General features: G+C 49.5%; 1 protein-coding gene across 2 annotated transcripts; it reads left to right on the forward strand.

The window, feature by feature from the left end:
• Positions 1-14,204: 14,204 nt before the first annotated feature.
• On the forward strand, positions 14,205-16,586 carry Zbtb32 (zinc finger and BTB domain containing 32). Of its 2 annotated transcripts, XM_032896168.1 has the most exons (6): positions 14,205-14,871; positions 14,926-15,173; positions 15,379-15,452; positions 15,545-15,613; positions 15,717-15,881; positions 16,032-16,356. In XM_032896168.1, exons 1-6 carry the CDS (start codon positions 14,308-14,310, stop codon positions 16,307-16,309), a joined length of 1,398 nt encoding a protein of 465 aa, XP_032752059.1. In that variant the 5' UTR covers positions 14,205-14,307; the 3' UTR covers positions 16,310-16,356. The 2 variants fall into 2 exon arrangements, with proteins under 2 accessions (XP_032752059.1, XP_032752058.1); XM_032896167.1 differs by having other exon boundaries at positions 14,205-15,173; positions 16,032-16,586.
• The last annotated feature ends 234 nt before the right edge of the window (positions 16,587-16,820 follow it).

Below are 16,820 nucleotides of genomic sequence, written 5' to 3' on the forward strand. Positions count from 1 at the left end.
GAGGGAAGGTAACCAAAATGGCTGAATTGTATAGGAAAGGGCAGCTGAAGGAAGGACCGTCCAGTCCCTGGCCTGGAGAAGTTTAGGTTAGGCAGCAGGGTAGGTAGGGACCGAGGGGACCTAGCTGCCAGGTCCCCTGATATGTTAAATAGGCACCTCAGCTGTTTGTCCCACAGTTTGATCAGTCTGTACCCACAGTCATTGTACATACCTGACTAACATCACTTTCTTTCTCTCTCTCTCTCTTTCTCTCTTTCTTTCTTTCTTTCTTTCTTTCTTTCTTTCTTTCTTTCCTTCCTTCCTTCCTTCCTCCCTCCCATTCCTTCTCCTTCTCTTCCTCCTTCTCCTCCTCCTTTTTTTTTGAATCTACCTTTTTTTTTTTTTTTTTTTTTTTTGAGCTGGGAACCAACCCAGGGCCTTGCGCTTGCAGGCAACGCTCTACCACTGAGCTAAATCCCCAAACCCCCCCCCTTTTTTTTTTTAAGACAGGGTTTCTCTGTGTAGCCCTGGCTGTCCTGGAACTCCTCTGTAGACCAGGCTGGCCTCAAACCCAGAGACCTGCCTGCCTATTTGACCTATTTATTTTTGCTTGGTTGGTTCATTGTTTGGTTTGTTTTGTTTTTGAGACAGCGTTTCTCTGTATAGCTCTGGCTGTCCTGGAACTTGCTGTGTAGACTCAGAAATCCGCCTGCCTCTGCTTCCTTGAAGGCCGGGATTAAAGGTGTGGGGCACAACCACCAGGTGGTTTGTTTGAGTTTTTCAGATGATTTATATTATATGTATGGTTGCTTTGCTTGCACGTATGTCTGTGCACATACCTGCAGTGCTCCTGGAGGTCAGAACAAGGTGTCAGGTCCTCTGTTACTGGAGTTACAAATGGCTGTGAACCATCATGTGGGTTCTGAGAACCAAACCCAGGTCCTCGGGAAGAGCATCCAGTGCTTATAACTACTGAGCCATCGCTCCAGCCCCTTGTAGACCTTTTTTATTATGAATCGTGGATTTCTCTCAACCCACCGTTTCCAGGCGGAATGCAGAAAGAAGCTGCGTGTGGTGGGCGGCACACAGCTATGATGCCGGTACCCGGAAGGTGAAGGCTGAATCACGAGGAATTAAGGTTTGAGTAAATCAGAGGCCAGCATGGGCTACATGAGGGTCATCTCAAACAGTACAAAAGCACAGAAGTCAGACTACAAGACTTTTCTTTCTGATAAATGGGCATTGTAGTACACTCGTTTTTCCTCAACTTGAGAGATCAGGGAAGGATGGAGAGTTGAGACTCACCATGTGCTGTTCAGCCAATCGTCTTCATTTCTGCTTTGTCACTCAGGAAGAGACCCGCCCAGTGGGGAAAAGCCAAAGAAGCCGGAGCTTACATCACATGGGGGTCTTTACTTTATTCCTTAGATATTTTGATACTTCCATTTTTTTTAAAGATTTATTTTATATACATGAGTACACTGTCACTGTCGTCAGACACACCAGAAGAGGGCATCGGATCCCCTTACAGATGGTTGTGAGCCACCATGTGGTTGCTGGGATTTGAACTCAGAACCTCTGGAAGAGCAGTCAGTGCTTTTTTTTTTTTTTTTTTTTGGAGCTGGGAACCCAACAGGGCTTTTGCGCTTGCTGGGCAAGCGCTCTACCACTGAGCTAAATCCCCAACCCCACAATCAGTGCTCTTAACCTCTGAGCCACCTCTCCAGCCCAACACTTTCTTTCTTTTCTTTTTCTAAAGCTTTTGTGGGGCCTGGGGATCTGAACTCAGGTCCTCAAGATTGAGCAACAAGCCTTATACCCACTGAGCCATCTCTCCAGTGCCAAACCTTTAAGTTCTAAAGAGTTTTTTAAAATGTGCCATTGCTGGTTGTGCAAATTGTCCATGGAGGGAAGAACTATTCTGCCAAGCATTTATGAGCTTGCCCTAAGCAGTTCAGACAGGCTAGACCTTGTCCGCAGGTGGGAGTTTTAGGGTGGCTCTGGCCCCTGACGGGGGGGGGGGAGGCAGACCCCCGTATCTGTCCAGGGTGTGCCACCAACCTCTCTGGTTCCTCCTGTCCCCATACCTGCTGAGTGGCTCAGCTGGGTGGACAGCAATGCGGTTGGATGGAGGCAGCCTGGGCTGGCAGGACAGGTTTCTCCTTCCTGGCCCCTTGCCCAGAGCCAGTGCCTGTGGGTAAGAGGGGAGCAGAGAGGTGAGGGCCAGGTCAGGACAGGGATCTTTGGAGGGACAGGTAGCCACCCAGTGTCTGTGTCCTGCAATCCTCCAGCCTCCTCGAGACCGTATTGTCTAACCAGCTATGGCTTCCCCAGTGCTCTCAGCACAGGGTCTAATTCCTCACCTGACACAGAGGGTCCATGTGGTTTAGTCCCTTGCCACTTCCTGATGCTTATCTCTCTTTCCTGCCCCACTGAGCATCTCGTGTGAATTCATAGAAGAGAAAGATTAATGTCACGGCACATAGCAGCCACCCAGGGCACAAACCATTTCTAGGTCACCTGTGAAAGTAAGTTAGGTGGTGGTCGTGGTGGTGGTGGTCGTTTTCTTGGATTCCAATGTAAAACTCACATCCCTTTACCCAACCATGTCCATGGCTGGGAACCTAAGTAGTCACTCAGGAGTGCTCACAAATACATACTCAGGAGGAGTTGAGAAGCAGTGACTGGCTAGGTGTGGCCCCACCTGCCTTTAATGCAGGATCCAGGAGACAGGTGGGAGTGTCAGGAGGTCAACACCAGTCTGTGCTACATAGGGAGTTTGGGGCCACCTTGGGCTACATAGAGACAAGAAGATTCAATTTCAAAAACACAAGAGATAGTAGGGCCACATGTAGTATATGACTTTAGAGACAGGTGGATCTCTGTGAGTGTAAGACCAATTTGGTCTGCACAGTGGATTGATTCCCAGACAGCCAGGGCTACACAGAGGGACAAACAGACAAACACTGTTCTAGGCTTTGAGGACCCAAGAGAACACAAATCAGACCTGTTTCTCCCTTTATAAAACTTACTTTCCAAGCCAGGTATGGTTGTACTTTCTGGTTATCCCAGCACTTGGGAGGCTAAGATGGGTGATCTCAAGTTTGAAACCAGCTTGGGCGGTACATAATAATACCCTGTCTCTCAGTTAAAGGGGGGTGGGGGACAGATGCCGGGCTGTTGGTGGTGCACGCCTTTAAACCTAGCACTCAGGAGGCAGAAGCAGGCAGATCTCTGAGTTCTCAGGCCAGCCTGGTCTACGGAGAGAGTTTCAGGACAGCTGGGGCTACATAAGAGAAACCGGTCTCAAAAAGGCAAAAGTGTGCATGTGTTTGTGTGTGTGTGTGTGTGTGTGTGTGTGTGTGTGTGTGTGTGTTCACAGTGGCCTAGCATGCACAAAGTCCTAGGCTGTACCCCTCAGCAATACAAAAACAGGAGACATGTGGAGCGGTAAGATGGCTCAGTGGGTAGAGGAGCTTGCTGTCTGTGTAAGTGACTTTCCTGTTGCTGTGGCCAAGCACTATGGCCGAGGCAGTGTGTAGAAGAAAATGTTTATTTGGGCTTTTGCTTTCAAGGGATAAGAATCTCTCACGGAGGGAGGTACGGTATTCATGTTGGCCAGATCCAGAAGCTGGGACATCACCTCCAGCTGGAAATTCGAAGGGAGACTTTAAATTCTCAAAGCCTGCCCCTGTATTGTCTTTCCTTCAGCAAAGCTGTACCCTCCCCCCATAACTTCTCCAAATAACCCCACCAAATGAGGATAGGTATTCAAATGCCAGAGCCTATGGGGAACATGTCTTTTTTTTTTTTTTTTTCCTTTTTTTTTTTTTGGAGCTGGGGACCGAACCCAGGGCCTTGCGCTTGCTAGGCAAGTGCTCTACCACTGAGCTAAATCCCCAACCCCGGGGAACATGTCTTATTCAAAACATGACACCATGGAAGTCTGACTACTTCATGAATATGATCAGCTAGAGGGAGAGAACCCACAAGATAAGTAACGCCCTTCAGAGGCAGACTCCTAGTGATCCACTTCCTATAACCAGGACTCACTACCTCATAGCTAATTCATCCATGAATTCATCAGTGGATTAATTCATTAAAGTGAGTGCTTTTATGATCCCATTTACACCTCAATAGTGCCACCAGATGGGGACCAAAGGTTATACCCGTCCTCTGCTCATCCTTAAGCCTCCTGGGAGAAATAAATCTCTCTCTCTTTCTGAGATAGGATTTGATTATGCAATTCTTCAGGACTAGATAAAAGTCTAAATCCAAACACTCAAATCTAACCCCTGGGACTAGGGAGATCCTCAGAGGGTAAGAGTGTGTATTGTACAATCAGGAGGACCTGAGTTCAAATCCCCTGAGCCCTCATAAAAAAAGCCAGTTGTGATAGGTTCTGCCTACGACCCAACTACTATGGGGTGGGCATAGGAGGGTGAGACAGGAGGATTGCCGGGGCTGGCCAGCTGGGAGCCTAGCTCCAGGAGCTGTGAAGCACCTTGTCTAAAGGAAGAGGTTGGGAGAGCAAGGACCCCTGATATTCTCCTAGGATGCTGGGTAGCAGTGGGAGGGAGAGGGTGGTAGGTGATAAATTATTTTTCCACCAGTGAAATGAGCCAATTCGAGCCAGATTATATTAAATGCAGGTTTACTGGAAAACTGTTCTTGGGTGCATTCATTAGCCCCAAGGATGGGGGAGAGGGACACAGGAGGGGGAGGAGGCAAAGGCTGCAGGCACAGAGAGAAGGAAAGCAAGACAAGGCCCAAAATGTCTGGATTATATAGGGAAGAGCCTCTGGGGGAAGGGTAGCCCAGCCCCCAGGCTGGAAAGTTTAGGGTTGGGGCGGGGTATGCCAGGTAGAGATGCTGGGAAAACATGGAGGCCAGGTCTGCTTTGATATGTAAATAGGCACATCAGTCCCTTTTGAAATCAAACGGTGGGCATGGATCCAAAAGGAGTTAAGGGTATGATGAAAATGTCCTTGTACGAAAGTCTTAATTAAAGTTGATTTTTAAAAGCAAGAGACAAGTCATAATAAATGTTAGAGCAGGAAAAAACAAAACCCAAACCCCCATTTGTAGGTGAGGGAAATGAGACCTCATTCCACATCTACAAGATCGACTGTGTTCAAACATAATGTAGTGTTTTGTTAGTTTGTCTCTCTTTCTCTCGGACAGCATCTGGATACACAGCACAGACTGGCCTGCAACTAAAAGATGTCCAAGTTCTGGGATTACAGTCTAACTCCTATCATCCTCCATTCAACCGGATGTAGCTCGAAGGCTGGGATCTCACGGAACAGCGACTGAGCTTGTGAGACAGTGGGTTTCACCTCTCTAACCTTCAGAGGTTAACTGATATAGGGTTGATCCTCTGCTCAGGTCGACGTGCACAATGCGATCCGTGGAAAGGGCTGAATCAACTGCAGCTAATGTTGCAATGCTTCCTTTCAACCCTTGGAGGGCTTTTTACATTTGTGGGTACTGAGCCAGGGTTGTGGGCTACTTTATTATTAGCATTAGTATTGTATGTATGTATGTATGTATGTATGTATGTATGTATGTATGTATGTATGTATGTATGTACGTACGCACACACGTACATATGTATGTAGGATACTCATCCTGCTCATCCCCCTCTCCTCTCTGCAGCTTCTCCGTAGGCCTAGAGCTAGAAGTATGCCTAGCCGAGAAAAACTGCGGGCTCCCCGCCTCCGGCCCACTGATCAATCAACAGCAAGAGCAGCCTTGGGACCAATCAGAAGCGGCAGCGGCAGATCAAGGCCTGCCTCTTTGAGAGCGCCCTCATGTCTCATTGGCTGTGGCTCAGGGCCAGCCAATGAGCGGTGCCACCGCTGGCTGGGACCGGAACTGGTTTGTGCAAGGTGTCTCCCTGGCCGAGATCCAGGAACTACTTGATCCTGTGCGCTGCTGTGTTACTCAGTGGCTGCTGGCTCAGCAGGCTGTCAAGTCCTGGAGAATTAGAAGTGCTTTATTCAATAGAATAGAAGTGTTTATCCAAACAGGCCAATCATGACGGGTCAAGGCACCGCTACCCACACCCATGGCTGGGGCTGGTGTCCTCCCTGCTGGGATACTTTCTGGTGTGGGTGAGGCGGGCTAGTCAAGCATGCAGTCCGTGATGGTTTAGGAAAAGAGCCTCAGGAACGGGGGCTTTCCAATACCTGCCGCTGACTTTTGCGGCCCCTCCGATATAGTGTGGTGACCCCTACATTCTCTTCTTACTCCTCCCACTTTGTAAGTGTCTAGACAAAGCAGATACCTTCAAGCGCCTAATGTGCTGGTGAGTGCTAACGCACCTTCAAAATTTCCTAGGCTTGTTATATAGGTGGCTTGGTGGTTAAGAGCGCAGTGCACTTTTTTTCAGACCCGATTTGGTTCCAGCACTCATGTCAGACATTTCATAACTGCTTGCAACTCCAGCTCCAGTGGATCTAACACCTGTCTTCTAAGGGCACCTTCTTGCCCTGAGGGAGAGAGATAAGGGTTGAGGGAGGGAGGGGGAGAGGGAGAGAGGAGGGCAGAGAGGGAGAGAGTGTCTCACGTAGCCCTGGATGGTCTGATGGTCTGATGGTCTGGCACTCTGCCTCCAGAGTGTCGTCGTCGTCGACCGTCGTCGTCGTCGTCGTCGTCTTCTCCTTCTCCTCCTTCTTCTTCTTCCTCTTCCTCCTCCTCCTCCTTCTTCTTCTTCCTCCTCCTCCTCCCTCCCCCTCCCCCTCCTCTATCTTGTTTTGGACCCTTTATTTTCAGGCAAAAATTTATGCTACAAACTGGGCATGAGCAGTAACCTACCCTTTCCAAATGAGTAGCCTCCCTAATAAATTCCTTATCCTTCTTTTGATGGAGAACATTCCCTTAGAATTATTCTCCTCGTCTGCTGCAGAAAATAAAACCTTTTCCGTTCTTTATCTCCAGATATATTTATTTGGACTTTGCACTCATCAAGACATAAACTCCTTGTGTTCAGTTACTTCTTCTCAATAGATTGTTAATTTCCGCATATTGTAGGCGGTTAAGAAGAAAGCTTGAATTTTCAGATTGGAGATGCTCAAATAGCAAGGCATAAACAGGAAAGACGGTAGTTTCCTTAAGTTCGTGTTGAAGGAGTCTTCGAAGTCTTTAACCATGATAGAAATGTGAGTAGAGAGGGCAGAAATGGGCAAAATTCATAGCCAATGAACACTGTTGGCTGGCTACATGGCAACATGGCATCTCACCTTCACGCCTTGCGGCTTACACATCTTCAGGCCAATCAGACTCAAGGTGCGAGTTCCACAGCCAATCAGCTGCAAGGAGAAGCCAGTTGCTTCCCTGGCTGGTCAGCACCAAACAGGCACCAATAAGAAAAGCGCAGGGCCAGCGCTGCAGCCAATCAGTGTCCGCCTCAGGATTAGAGGCTATGCACGCGCTAGCCTCGAGCTCCTGGGTTTGCGTTGATCCCCACTTTCTAACGGCCACTCTTGCTTGCGCTGTCCTCAAAGTGGTTGAGGTTGATGTGGAAGGAGACCAAACTGGTGAGTGCTACGGCTTTTCTTCCTTTTTTTCTTTGATATTGGGCCTAGACCAGAGAATGCTAGGGCAGAGGAAGGGGTGCCCTCGAGGGACATCGTCGAGGATCAGAAGAGAGTGTTAATGACTTTAAGTCGTGTGTTTCTTGGTCGTTTTGGGGCCCAGGTTGGACAGGAGAGACTGTATGCTCTCTGATTTTGTTATGGTCTCGGAGGGCAGCTTATGCTGAGGTGGAAAAGCTACCAGCACTGTCTGGCTCAGGCAACTGGAGGGAGAGGCTTGTGGTTCACTGGTGTGCACGTGTTGACGAGTTTTCTGGGGTCTTTGGACCCAGCTTGGACTGGAGTGAATGTTCATGAGGTTGAAAACGCACTATCAATGTCCGTTTTTCCTGGCCACATAGATGGTTGGTTTCCCGACTTGACATTGAAGTGCTACAGCACTGGATCCAGAGTGGACAATGTGACCAGTGGTTCTCTGGAAGTTCTGGGAGAAAGCCTCGAAATCCCAGCCAAACCTATATAGCCCAATAGGAACTGATACTTCCCTGATTGGATCATTGGCTTTTCAAAATTTGGGGGTGCCCAAACCTTCCCATGCTCCTAAGTATAGAGCAGGCACACCAGTTGTGCTGTCCTGTGGAGAGAGCTGTGTGAGATCCTCTGTGCTTTGGGGAAACGTCTTCACTGTGATCTTTTAAATTGTTAATTTTGGTTGCGACAGGGACTTGCTGAGTACTTCTAGTCTGTTCCTGGTCTGGTGATCTTCCTGCCTCAGCTTCTGGTGATGAAATTAGAGCCTGCGTTCCATTCCAGGGTCACTGGGTCTTTTGTTGTTGTTGTTTTAACTTGTGGGGCAGTGTGTGGATACCTAATTTCACTTGACTGTTTAGTAGTGTTAAGGTCTTCAGAATACTTCAGGGTACATACAGAATGTAGATATGAAAGACAGTCCCATGATTGGGCTTCCACGGTCTGTTTGCTCTTGAAAATCACTAGGAAATGTGTGTGAGTGTATGAGTGTGTGTGTGTGTGTGTGTGTGAGTGTGTGATGTGTGTGTGTATTTAGTGGGAAAAGGGCTAAAGGGATTGCAAAGATGACTAGAATAGGCACTGGCTTCACAGCATTCTGTGGGATTCATTTTATTTATTCATAGGTGAAATGATATGGGTGTCTGAAATGTTCAATGTAAAAGGGCTCCTATGTCTGGATGGTGAGGTCCTGAGAGGCTAAGAACCATTGGAATAGAGCAGACCTTATTCCATTCTATGTACGGATTCTGGGCGAGACCACAAATTATCCATTTAACCCGTGCTTGCTGTAGGTCTCATACACTGACCTGCACATCCATCCCCAGCGAATACAGGACCTCAAGTGTGTGTATCTGTTTACAGATAGTCCACTCTCATGGGTGGACAGTTGAGGTCTATCTGGACTTAATGTGTGGGCTCAGCATCATTTGGTCCAGTAAACTCTGGACTCTGGATTCCCAGAATATAGTCTGTGTGTGTCTATGTATGTTTGTGAATGAGTGTGTGTATGTAGTGGGGTTCTCTCAGCACCCAAGTGGGTACTTCCTTGATGCTCTGGGACTCTTCAGCCCACAAGGAGGAACATAGGTCCAAGGAGGCCAAGGTGGGGTTTAGGTAAATAGTGATATTTAATACTCATCTTGAAGCAGCCCCCATAAAGTGGCTAAGGATTTGGGGAGAGTTCAGCCCCATAATAAGACCTCAGAAGGGAGCGTGAAGATGTCGGTACCTAAGCTTTCTGACAGCTAGCCCAGTTCCTTTGTCAGCTACTCCACAAAAAGTGAGCTCTCCCGGTTCAGCTCCCTCAGGTACTGAGTATATGTTGTTCTTGGGTTAAACCGAGTGCTGGTATTTTTTTTTCTTTTATTATTTATTCCCATGCGCTGGGTTAAGGGAAGAAAGGAATTCACCAGATGCATCTGTCTGCTCTGGTATGCGTGGGATGTACTTGACTCCAGTGTACAGCTCAGAAGTTCCTCTCAGATTTGGAGAATTGGTCTTAACACATGTAAATACTGTGGCCAGTGGGCCTTCATTTGGGGGAAAATGTGCTCTTGGGAAGCTATTTTGTTCTAACTTTTTTTCCTAAATTGAATTTTGTTCAGCTTGGCTTGGAGAGTGGACTCAGTATTTAAAACACTTGGGAAAAGGGAGGGGTAGTGGTTCACACGTGCAGTCAGAACTCTTGGGATGGGAGGACTGACAGGAGACCAGCCTGGGCAGTCTGATAGACAGTGAGATCCTACCTCAAAACCAAAAAGGGTGAGGGAAGATGAGAGAGCATTTTTCATAAAGCAGCCACCCTTGGTATGCTGTGATAGTGTGAGCTTAACTAATATTTACACAGAGTCAGTCCCCATTACATTAAGCTGTATTCTGCATTTCAGTCTAAGCTTTGATTTACACCTGGGCTGTGTGCACTGAGCACCGAGCACATCGTCCCTTTATTGTTTCAGTGGTCAATCCTACTGGCAAGAATAAAATGTCAGACCTCAAGTTTAACTCGGTAATACAGGAATTAAAGAGAACAGAGAAAGCTGGGGATGATGGCTCATTCCTAGAACCCCCAGCATTTGGAATGCTTCGGCAGGAGGGGTTGCATGAGTTTGAGGTCAGCCTGGGCTATAGACCTTATCTCAAAGAACAATGACAAACTAACAAAACAGTAAGGTGATCACCCTCCCTTTCCCACACATTTCTCTCCCACTCCTATGTACAAATCTATGCACTTTAGCTTCTGTCTGGACACAGGGTGTGTCCTAGTCCCTGAGTTCTAGACTCCACGCTGGGAGATGATACCGTCTGCAAGCCTGGGAAGCAGGAAAGGGGGGCATTTTTGTTGTTTCAGACAGGGTCTCATTATGTTGTTCAGGTTGTCTTCAAACTCACAATCCTCCTGCCTTAGCCTCCTGAGTGCTAGTGCCACTTTTCTCAGAGAGGGAGACACAGTATAAACCGAGGCCAGATGCAGCAGGTTAGTCTGTTTGGGAAAGGATTGAACTTGAAATCACCCTTCATAAGGAGTTTATTAGGATACTGAACTTGCTACCCTGAGGGTGTGATTGGGTCTTGCAGTGGGAGAGCATCACAGGAGATGTAGCGTCATAGTACCGGCAGAATGAAGGGTGTTTAATGAAGGGAAAGCCTTCCTTCAAATCCTAGAGAGGTCCCTCTTTAGGAGAGAGGCTCCATGTACCACATAATGGGGGTCCTGAGGAAAAGGCTTCTGATCCTAGAGGATTTTCACACTTGTCTAGGTTTTTAAATAAGGTACCAGGAAGTTCTATACCATGTGGTTTAGTCTAGCGTGGTCTAGGACTCCTGGCAGCACATGGAGCCAGGTACTAGATGGAACCATGACCTAATCTTGCGGTTGTAAAGGGAGAGGGTCTGCAAGGCCATAGCACAGCAGGGCTTCTTAACTCCATCCCAGAGAGGCAGTGGCAGAGCAGCAGAGGGATGTGGCTAAATGTCGGAGAGATAAAGGCAACTACAGGGCCTGGGATCTGACAATAAGTAGAGTCCCTGTTCTTGCAAGTTGGATCTGTTTCTCTTGTCATTGCTTAATGCCAAGTGTCTGCGATTGCTCTTCCACGGCTATAGGAAGAGGCTAGGGAAATCTTTGCCAGCATAAGGGCTCAGGTGCAAAGAGCCCTGAAAAATACCTCGAAGGGCCCTCTCTCTAAGGGATAGCCTTACTATGGGAAGACACCAAGTGGGCGGCAAAATGGGGTTTCCTAGTCTTTGGGGCCTTTTGTTTACTCAGTGGGGAACCCCCTGGCTCTTTTCTCACTTAGTGCCCTGAAAACCTCCTGTCAGTCCTCACAGACTACCTTTGAGTGGCCCCAGTTCTTGGTCATCCGTGGGTAAAGCATACTAAGGGGGCAGCTGAGTCACTGGCAGCAGAAGGGAGGGGCTTCCTCCATTGGGTGATGCAGCTGCTGTCAGCCCCCTGTGCCTTCCCTTCTACAACTGTGGCTTTGCCCCACTTCTTGTTTTTTGTGCTGGAGGAAGGTTTGTATTTGTTTGCATGTCTATTAGACATGGAATAGTAGTGTTTAGTGTGTCTTTTACATAGCAGTATCTAGTATGATCCTGAGTGTGTGATGTTAGGAACTAGAAAGCCCAGAAGTGGAAAATATTTGACGTTCAGAGGGGCAGATGAACCCAGGGTGCCATTTGCATTTTCCCTTTCGCTCTGACTCCTCTTCCCCTGTCTCCACCCTACTAACCCTTCACCAGCCTCACCCACAGACACACCCTATCTGATCTAGGAGGGTGACACCTGCCTGCACCCAAGTTAGCACAGGAGAGAAGGCATCCTAGTCTGCAGGGAGAGAGTAATAGAAGGCTGGGCTGAGCACCTTGGAATCCTGGAGCCAAGAAAGAAAAGCAGATCTGACTGTCAGTTACTGGCTCTAGGAGAGGCCAGAAGCTAGGGAGAAAACTCTGAGCTGATTCTGGTCCCATAGCAGCCTAGCCAAGGTCTGGCTTGTTTCTCCTCTCATTATTTACGCTGTCTGTATGACACATTAGACATCTGCCACAAATGGATCAGACTGATAGAATGGTTTAAAAAAAAAAAAAAGGAAAGGAAGAAACAAACGACTCTGAAAGGCTTTTTATCCCTTCCTCAGATTAAAGAGTACCAAAGTTGGGTGTGGTGGCACTGGCTGAGACAGGATGATAGAGATGTCAAGACCAGTTTGAGCTACAAAGGAAGAAGGCATGAGAGAGAGAGAGAAACAGAAACACACACACACACACACACACACACACACACACACACACACACACACACACAGAGACGCTAAAGGTGTCAGAAGAGGTGGAAATCTCCAGGGACCTTGACCCCTTGAGCAGAAAATGAAAGAAAACCCTGGTTTTGATTTCAGAGAAATGTCATTTGTCATCAGCCCAGGAAAAGGAGATTTTTCTCTTCGAAGACCACCACAGGCTTCCTGGGGTTGCCCCCTCACAGTCTGCTGGGAGGATCTGAGTCACCCACAACTAGTCTTTGCTGTGGTCCAGAGGACAAGGGTCAGTCTCATAGAGTAAGTGAGGCTTGATGTACTAAGCCAGGGGGAAGGGGAGAGGCCTGGCCTTTCATCTCCCTTCTGCTTCAAATTCTGTGTTTCTGTCCTTATACTTCTGAGGTATCAGAAATGGTCTCCAGCTACTCCAGGCTATAGCCACCTCTAAGACGCAGAACTAATAGTAGCTAAATGCTGTGTTGTGCTCACACACCACTTCCTCATGCATGGTGCTTCATCTTCACCCCCACCTCTGAAGGAGACCATGATACTCGATGCATGAGGTGACTAAGAGATGGACGATTTGCCCAAGGTGACTCAACAAGGAAATGGCAGAGATGAGGCTTAGACTCTGACTATCCCAAAGTCCCTGTCACCACAGGTCCACATCTTTGACTCTAAGGAACTCACAGGTGAATTAGGCTGAGGAGGCAAGGCATCCTGGGTTGTTAAAAGTAGATCTGTAGTCTCTCTCATAGGTCTTGAGCAGAGACAGAGTAAAGCCACACCCCTCTGGGGGACCGTGGCAACTGATACTTGGGATGACTGAGGACAGGGGTGGGGCTAGCTGGGGGTAGGTGGGCAGGAGCCCCAAGAGCAGTAGAGAGCATGTGGTGCTCCGAGGCAGCTACAGAGGTGAGTTACTGTCTCTCCCCATATGAGGTTTTCCTCCATTCTAACCTTCTTTCTGTCCACTCCCTGCTAACCTGCATCCCTCACCCCACGGTGTCCAAGTAGTTCCTCTCTCCCCCTTCCCCCACCATGATGCTTACTCATGAAGGGTCTGCACAGGGCTAGGCCTGCTAGATGCTAAGATTCTCAGGCTATCTCTTTCTGTCTCGGGCTCCAGTATTCTGGGTGGCCTCTGCCATGATGGTTTTGATGTGTGATTAAAGTCTTGATTTGTTGGGCATGTTCTGGGTCTTTGTTTTTTGGCTTATGAAAACCAGAACTCAAACCTTCTTTATGCTCATTGTGAGAGGAAATAGCTGAGAGGAAACAGCTTCCCCTTGTCCAGTCTCCCTTTCCTTTCTTTCACTTCCTCGGGCCTCAAAGCCTTCTCTAAAACTCTTCTCTAAAGCCCCCTCCTTAACTCACTGGATGGCAAACTCTGCTCTTGTCTAATTCCTTCCTTCTCTGAGGATGTGTTCTAGAAGCTTCGGTCTTGCAGAGACAATTGCATGACGCCCTAGAGTCTGCTCTCGTGCCATGTGACCTGTCTTGATGCCTTCTCTGGTTTTCTGGGCTCATGTTGGGGGAGGACCCAAAGGCTTTCTGAGCTCTCTCATGAGGTCACATCTTACTCCATTCATAAATGCCAGGTTTTATGCACAGAGAGGAAAAGGCCAGGCTGCTCAGAGGCTCTCCCTGTAAAAGAGCCTGAGGAAGCCAAAACCTTCCTTAAGCTGGGAGTTTGCTAACTATACCAGCCCTAAATCACTACTTGATTCCTCTGCTAACTGCCTGGCTGCTGCTCTTCAGGCTCCAAAGCTGACCCCTGGCCCAGTGTGCATTCGCTAGTGTGGCATCCCCACAGCCGGCCTTTGGCTTAGTTAATTGGATTCATTCAGGACAGGCGGCACCAATCTGAGCTCAGACACTCACTGTCTCTCCCTTCCCCTCCACAGGCCTGAGAGTATGCGGTTTCTCCCTTCCCTTTCTGCCATGGATCTCTCATTGTGGCTTTCCTCTCAGAGCCTGTGAAACTGGTAGTTTAGCCAGGAACAATGCCCCAGACCCCCACAAGACTAATCAGCCCCTATGGCTCTGATAGGTTGGTACAGTTGGCTGCTAGGCTCAGGCCAGCACTGTGCGATACCTTGATCACTGTAGGGGGCCAGGAGTTCCTGGCCCACAGCCTAGTGCTGGCGGGTGCAAGCCCAAGGCTGGGTTGCAGGGGCCGGTGGGCTCTGGTTGAAGGCATAAGCCCTTCCACCTTTGCTCAGCTTCTGACCTTTGTGTATGGCGAGAGTGTAGAGCTACAGCCTGGGGAGCTGGGGAACCTGGAAGAGGCAGCCCGAGCCTTGGGGGTACAGGCCTTGGAAGAGGCGTGCAAGAGAGCTCAAGCGGGCAAGAACCACGAAGATGGGCTGGATCCAGGATGGAAGGGGCACCAGCAGTCAGAGTTCATGAGGAGCTCTGAGAGAGGCCTGGGGGCTCCTGCAGAGAGACAGACGCCGGAGAAGGAGTCTAGTAGTGAGAGAGAACAGGAGACACCAGAGGAGCACAGAGCACCTGGAGAGAGCCCTGAGATGGCAGGAGGACGAGCTAGGATGAGGGGCTCAGAGGAGGCACTCAGTCCAGCCTCCATGGGCTACAGCGGAGCAGAAACGAAGCAAGCAGAGGTCATGCGAGGTAGAGCGAGTCACAGGGGCTCTGAGGAGAGTCTTCGTGGGTGCTCTAGTCCCCTTTCCCCACCAGGTTCCCTCCTAACTAGCCTCATTCCCAGGCCCTGGTGGGCTGAAGCCCCTTGGTTGGGGGAGGGCCAACCTGCCCTATGGAGCATCTTGTTGTGGCCGTCCAGATATGGCGCTCCTTTCTCCCATAGTACCCCCATCACTGCGGCCTGGCAGGTCTGGCCTCAAGATCAGAGGTGAGTGAAGGGCATCTAGGAGGACATCTAGGCAGGGAGGGAGTGGCTCCGGAAGGCAGCAGTGATGGGTGGAAGGGCACCACAGCTCTTAGGTTCATTGTACATTTCCTGAGTTGGAGACAACAGAATATTCTCTTGTCACAAGAGAGGCTACAGTTGGTTAGGTTCTTAGGCTTTGCCAAGGCTGTAATTCTTCTCCACTCAGGATCCCACTGACCTTGAACCACTGCAAAGGTCTCTGGAGTGAGAATCAGCTGGCTTCCTCTAGCCCCACTCCAGGTAAGCCCCTCACTATCCTACACAGGGCTTCTGCCCAGCGACTGGGCTCCAGGAGTCCAGCCTTAGCAGGGCCCCAACTTCTCTGTTTCCAGGATCTTTTCCTCAGGGCACTGAAAAACTTAGCCCTTGGGAGGCAGAAGAGTCTGGGCAAGGGTACACAGGTAAGTAGAGTGAGAACTGCAGCCTCCCTCACCAAAGCTCTTAATTCCTTGTATTGATTCAGACACACGGATTGTGGGTTGTGCCATTCCTCTGTCTACACAGGCACTCTGGCAACCTGTGTGAGTCAAGAACGCACGTTGAACTGCCCATCTCACCAGCACCCTCCTTTACCCTCTCCTGCTCGCTCTCGGCCCTATTCTTGCTCTGTCTGTGGAAAGAGGTTTTCACTCAAGCATCAGATGGAGACACATTACCGAGTCCACACAGGTATGGGCATCCTGCCCAGTGTGAATTTGTCTTTTTTGTTTCCATCGCTGGTCTGCCAGCTCCTCCCTTGCCCTATATTGCTCGACGCACCCCTAGCTTGGGCAACCCTCGCCCATTTCTTCCTTCTCTGGCTTTCTCTTCCACCTGTAGGAGAGAAGCCCTTCTCCTGTAGCCTCTGTCCTCAGCGCTCCCGGGATTTCTCTGCCATGACCAAGCACCTGAGGACACATGGGGCTGCTCCCTATCGCTGCCCTCTGTGCAGGGCTGGCTGTCCTAGCCTGGCCTCTATGCAGGCGCACATGCGTGGCCACTCGCCCAGCCGGCTGCCGCCCGGATGGACCATACGCTCCACCTTCCTCTACTCTTCCTCGAGGCCGACACGGGCCTCCATCTCTCCTGGTAGTCCTACATCCTCTGCTGCCACCTGACCGGGTGTTGGTAGCTTCTCTGGCTTGACAAGAGTCCAACCAAATAATGAAAGGCAGGAGGGCTCAGCCGGCCCTGTCGCTAGGGCGACACAGGGCGACCTGGCAAATTTAACCGCAGAAGAGCTGCGGGACAGGAGCTACGAACCCTTTCCGGATGAACGAGTTGCAGAAGCCTCGGCCAGCTGGAGAGTCCGAGTTGAGGACAATTAACCTGGTGAAGATTAACTGGAGACTGTCAATGTTATCACTATAATAAAGTTTTCGTGCTCTCCAGTCAGGATGAGTCCAGACTTTCCGTCTGCGCTTAGGGGGTTCCCACCCTTGCCCTGTAGCGGCCCCTGCTGGCCATTCACTATTCATTAAATCGAGGGTCATGCTTTTCATTTCCGGGGGCTACGGTTGTAATTCCCGAGGGCAGCGCGCCGCAAAGGCGCTCCAGACCCTGCGGGAGGGGAAAGGTGGCTTTGAGGCGCCCCCAAGACTCTGATTCCTTCCTCAGCAATCCACCGCG

The sequence above is a fragment of the Rattus rattus genome, chromosome 2 (assembly GCF_011064425.1).
Source record: "Rattus rattus isolate New Zealand chromosome 2, Rrattus_CSIRO_v1, whole genome shotgun sequence".
Classification (NCBI taxonomy): Eukaryota; Metazoa; Chordata; class Mammalia; order Rodentia; family Muridae; genus Rattus; species Rattus rattus.